Source organism: Gavialis gangeticus, unplaced genomic scaffold (assembly GCF_001723915.1).
Source record: "Gavialis gangeticus isolate Ggan-Ray unplaced genomic scaffold, GavGan_comp1, whole genome shotgun sequence".
Taxonomy (NCBI): Eukaryota; Metazoa; Chordata; order Crocodylia; family Gavialidae; genus Gavialis; species Gavialis gangeticus.
This window is the reverse complement of record NW_017728994.1, coordinates 46234526-46237844: the sequence shown is the minus strand read 5'-3', so window position 1 is coordinate 46237844 and position 3319 is coordinate 46234526. Positions and strand designations below refer to the sequence as shown.

Below are 3319 nucleotides of genomic sequence, written 5' to 3'. Positions count from 1 at the left end.
TGAGGGTAGGGGCGGGCTGGGGAAGGAAGGGAAGGGGGGACATGGACTGACCCCCGCTGTGTCCTCTGCAGCCCGGCGGTGGCGGGAGACGACGGCGCTGGGGGCTGCGGGTGAGTGGGCTGTGGAGGTGGGGGAGCCGCCCGCCCCACCGCCGGCGCTCATCATCCGGGAGAGTGGCTGCAATGTAGGTGCACCTGGGCTGCGCAGGAGGACGGGGCGGGTGGGCAGGCGGGCGGCCCCCCGCTCACGCCTGTGCTTGCCGCAGCCCGTCTTCACGAGGCAGGACACGCTGCGCAGCTTCCAGTGGCGGATCCGCAACCTGCCCTACCCCGCGGAGGTGTACAGCGTCACGGTGGAGCAGCGCTGCTGCGTCGTCCGCACCACCAACAAGAAGTCAGTGAGCCTGGCGCGGAGGGGGCCTGGGGTCGTCCGTCCCCCCCATCCTGTGTCCTGCGCCGTCGCGCGGCTCGGCCGCGACAGGGAGGGGGGCGCTGGTGCCGCTGCATCATGGCACTAGCAGGGCAGCGCAGTGCGGATGGTCCCGGTACGGAGAGGTCCTCAGGGCCGACCCCGCTCAGGTCCACGGACAGGAGGGGACCCCCATGCCTCGTCCTTTCCCTGCTCAGTATCTCCTCCCGTAAGGCCTTGCCATCCCCAGGTCCCCCCCGGCGCCTGCCAGCAGTGCGGCAACTGCCCCTGGCCGAGGCCGTGCCAGCAGAGCTGCACGGACGGGGACCGGGCCAGGCTGCGGGGAACATGACAGAAGGGGAAGCGGTCAGGGGAGCAACACCTGTGGGAAAGGTGCCGGCCGTCAGGGCGCGGAGGGAAGGACATGCAAGAGGGATACAAGTGTGAAACTCCAGCACCTTCCATGCATGAAAAGGCCTGGTGACAAACGGGGGTATGAGCGGCTGCCACACCTGCCGGTGCTTTTCCTCCCCTCCCTGCACCTGCTGGAAGCCGGTCGAGACCCAGCGATGAGATTTCCTGGCCTCTTGGCCAGCAGGATCCTTGCAGCTGGCGGTAGGTGGAGCTGTTGGCAAAGAACTGCTACTCCTTTCCTCACTGAAAGGCGACAGGTCCCTGCAGGGCTCCGGGAGAGCAGGAAGCTGAGGCCCAGGGATGGACATGGTGTGTCCTTGGTCCCAGGATAGCAGCAGATGCTGGGGGTCATCTGCCCAGAGCCCCGGGGCCCAATGGGGTTTCACTTGCCTGCCAACTTGCAGCCTAACTCTGCCTACGACCCCTTCAACACTGTCCACTCCTGTGCCTGCTCCTCCCCACCCCCTGGCTCACCCGCTTGAGGGACATCCAGAGCATGGGACTCCCCTAGGCTCAGGGGTCTGCTCTCTAGGACCATCCTCACAAGCTCACGGGGCGTGTGCTCCAGTCTGAATGCATCTCTCTCAAGCCATGCAGGCTGCCAGCAAGAGCTTGGCACCGAGGACTTAGTGCCTGGCTCTGCTCGCGGCAGCCAGAGACCGGGGAGGTGCTGCAGCCCACCGCAGAGCCACTGGACGCAGTGAGAGTCCATCATGCGCTAAGCGGGCAGGATCTGGCCCCGAGTGCCTGGTGCTGCAGTCATGGCAGCCAGCAGTGGCAAGTGGGGGCACACGTGCCCCAGCCCTGCTTGGGACCAGCCCCAGCAGTGCTTGAAGCTCCTATCCTGGAGGCACTGGGAACTGCTGGGACCATCCCCACTGCAGCTCTGAGCACAGCTCATGACGGGAGCTGTGTCAGCCTTTTGCCAGGCTTGCGTTAGGCTCCCATCAGTTCCCCCCCCTCAATCTTATATGAAGCCTTCAAGGGATGAGAGATGTGGTTGATGCCACGGTCAGTCATGGAGCAGGCTGGAGCACTTCCCGTGACCGTGGTGCAGGAACTGGTATTGGCACCTAATGCCCAATTCTGTACCTGACTGAAGCAGGGAGCAGAATGAGGCCATCACTGCAGATCAGCTCACCTGGGTCTCATTCTGGGCCAGCCACCACTCAACTGGGAACGAGTTGACAGCCAAAGGAAAGACCCAAGGAAGGCGATGTGAGTATGGAAGAGAAGCAGAGACCCTGGGAGTTCAGCCAAGTCTGGGGATTTCTACCCCTTGCCTCTAGGTGGGGGCGCCTCTCGGCTGCCACCACAGCTGGGCAAGAAGTGCGACTGCAGGGGCAGGGGATGCAGTGCTTGGGGCTGGCGCTCTGCTCTGGAGGAGCTGGTGAAAGCAGCTTTTCAACCAGCAGGGTAGAAACAACTTGACCAAATGGCCCCTTCGCCAGCATGCAGGCACGGAGCAGACACCAGGGCACAGTTCTGCCCACAGCCACGGAGTGAGACACCAGGACAGCCAAACCCCTGTGGCCGAGCAAGGGCGGCTGCGCACTCCCAGCCCCTCGGGCCCCGGCAGAGGCTGCTCAAGTGGGATTTTCTTAAAGCCTCTCGTTGCAAAATAAATCCATTAAAGTAAACTGGGAAAACAAGCTGGCGAAGCGGCCTCCCAAGTGCCGAGCCCGGGCCCATTCTTGCGGGAGAGGCAGCGGTCGTGTTACAGGGCTGGGGGGCGGCTGGCAGATCTGGTTTCCTTTGATCTTGTCACAGAGCAGAGCCATTCTTCTCTCTGCCCCTCAGTCCTGGGGCGGCAGAAGGCTGCCGTTCCCATTGACGGCTCCCAGGGCCTCCCTGCGTCCTGCCTCTCGGGCTTTCTTTTTTTTTGTCTGGCTGGTAAGAAGTTAACACTTCCTCGATGTGTCTTTGTGCTCATCTAATCTCTGCTGTTTAACCTCTGACATCTCCCTCATTATCCGTGCCTGCCACCTTTCCCGCAGCCTGGCAGTGGTGACGACTCGCGGCGGCCCAAGCCCTGCGGCCACAGGCAGCTCGCATTCCTCCCGTCACATCCAGGCTCACCGAAGACAGACCTGCCGTGGTTCGGGCAGGGGTAGCCAGATGCGGCTGGCGACACTGGCTCCAGGCAGAGTTGCTCCTTGCACTGCTGTGCTGAGAGGGAAGGAGCCCTGTGCTCTGCGTGGGGGGCCCTGGAGCCCACCCCGAAAGAGAGAGCCCCCTGCTCCATGCAGGGTACCCTGGTCCGGATGCACATCAGATCCCCTGCAGGGAACAGCACAGCCTGCAAAGGGGGCTGTGGGGTTGAACGCTTAGGGGAGCGGAGCCCTCAGGCTGGGAAGGGGATGGGGAGGGATCCATGGAGGTAGGGCCCAGGCCCTGGCATCCATGGGCCATGGTTAACCAAGCGAAAATAAGTGAGTGGCCAAGACCGTAGCCACAGGCGGCAGCCGGGAGCTGAGGCAAGGTGAAACCCCCCCAG

General features: G+C 63.4%; 1 protein-coding gene across 1 annotated transcript in view; it reads left to right on the top strand.

Moving 5' to 3' along the window:
- Positions 1–3319, top strand: part of DPCD (deleted in primary ciliary dyskinesia homolog (mouse)) — a 10375-nt gene that overhangs the window by 520 nt on the left and 6536 nt on the right. The window contains exons 3-4 of the mRNA XM_019502718.1: positions 71–184; positions 266–393. Of these exons, the coding sequence (XP_019358263.1) occupies positions 71–184; positions 266–393 (242 nt within the window). The remainder of the gene's footprint in view (positions 1–70; positions 185–265; positions 394–3319) is intronic.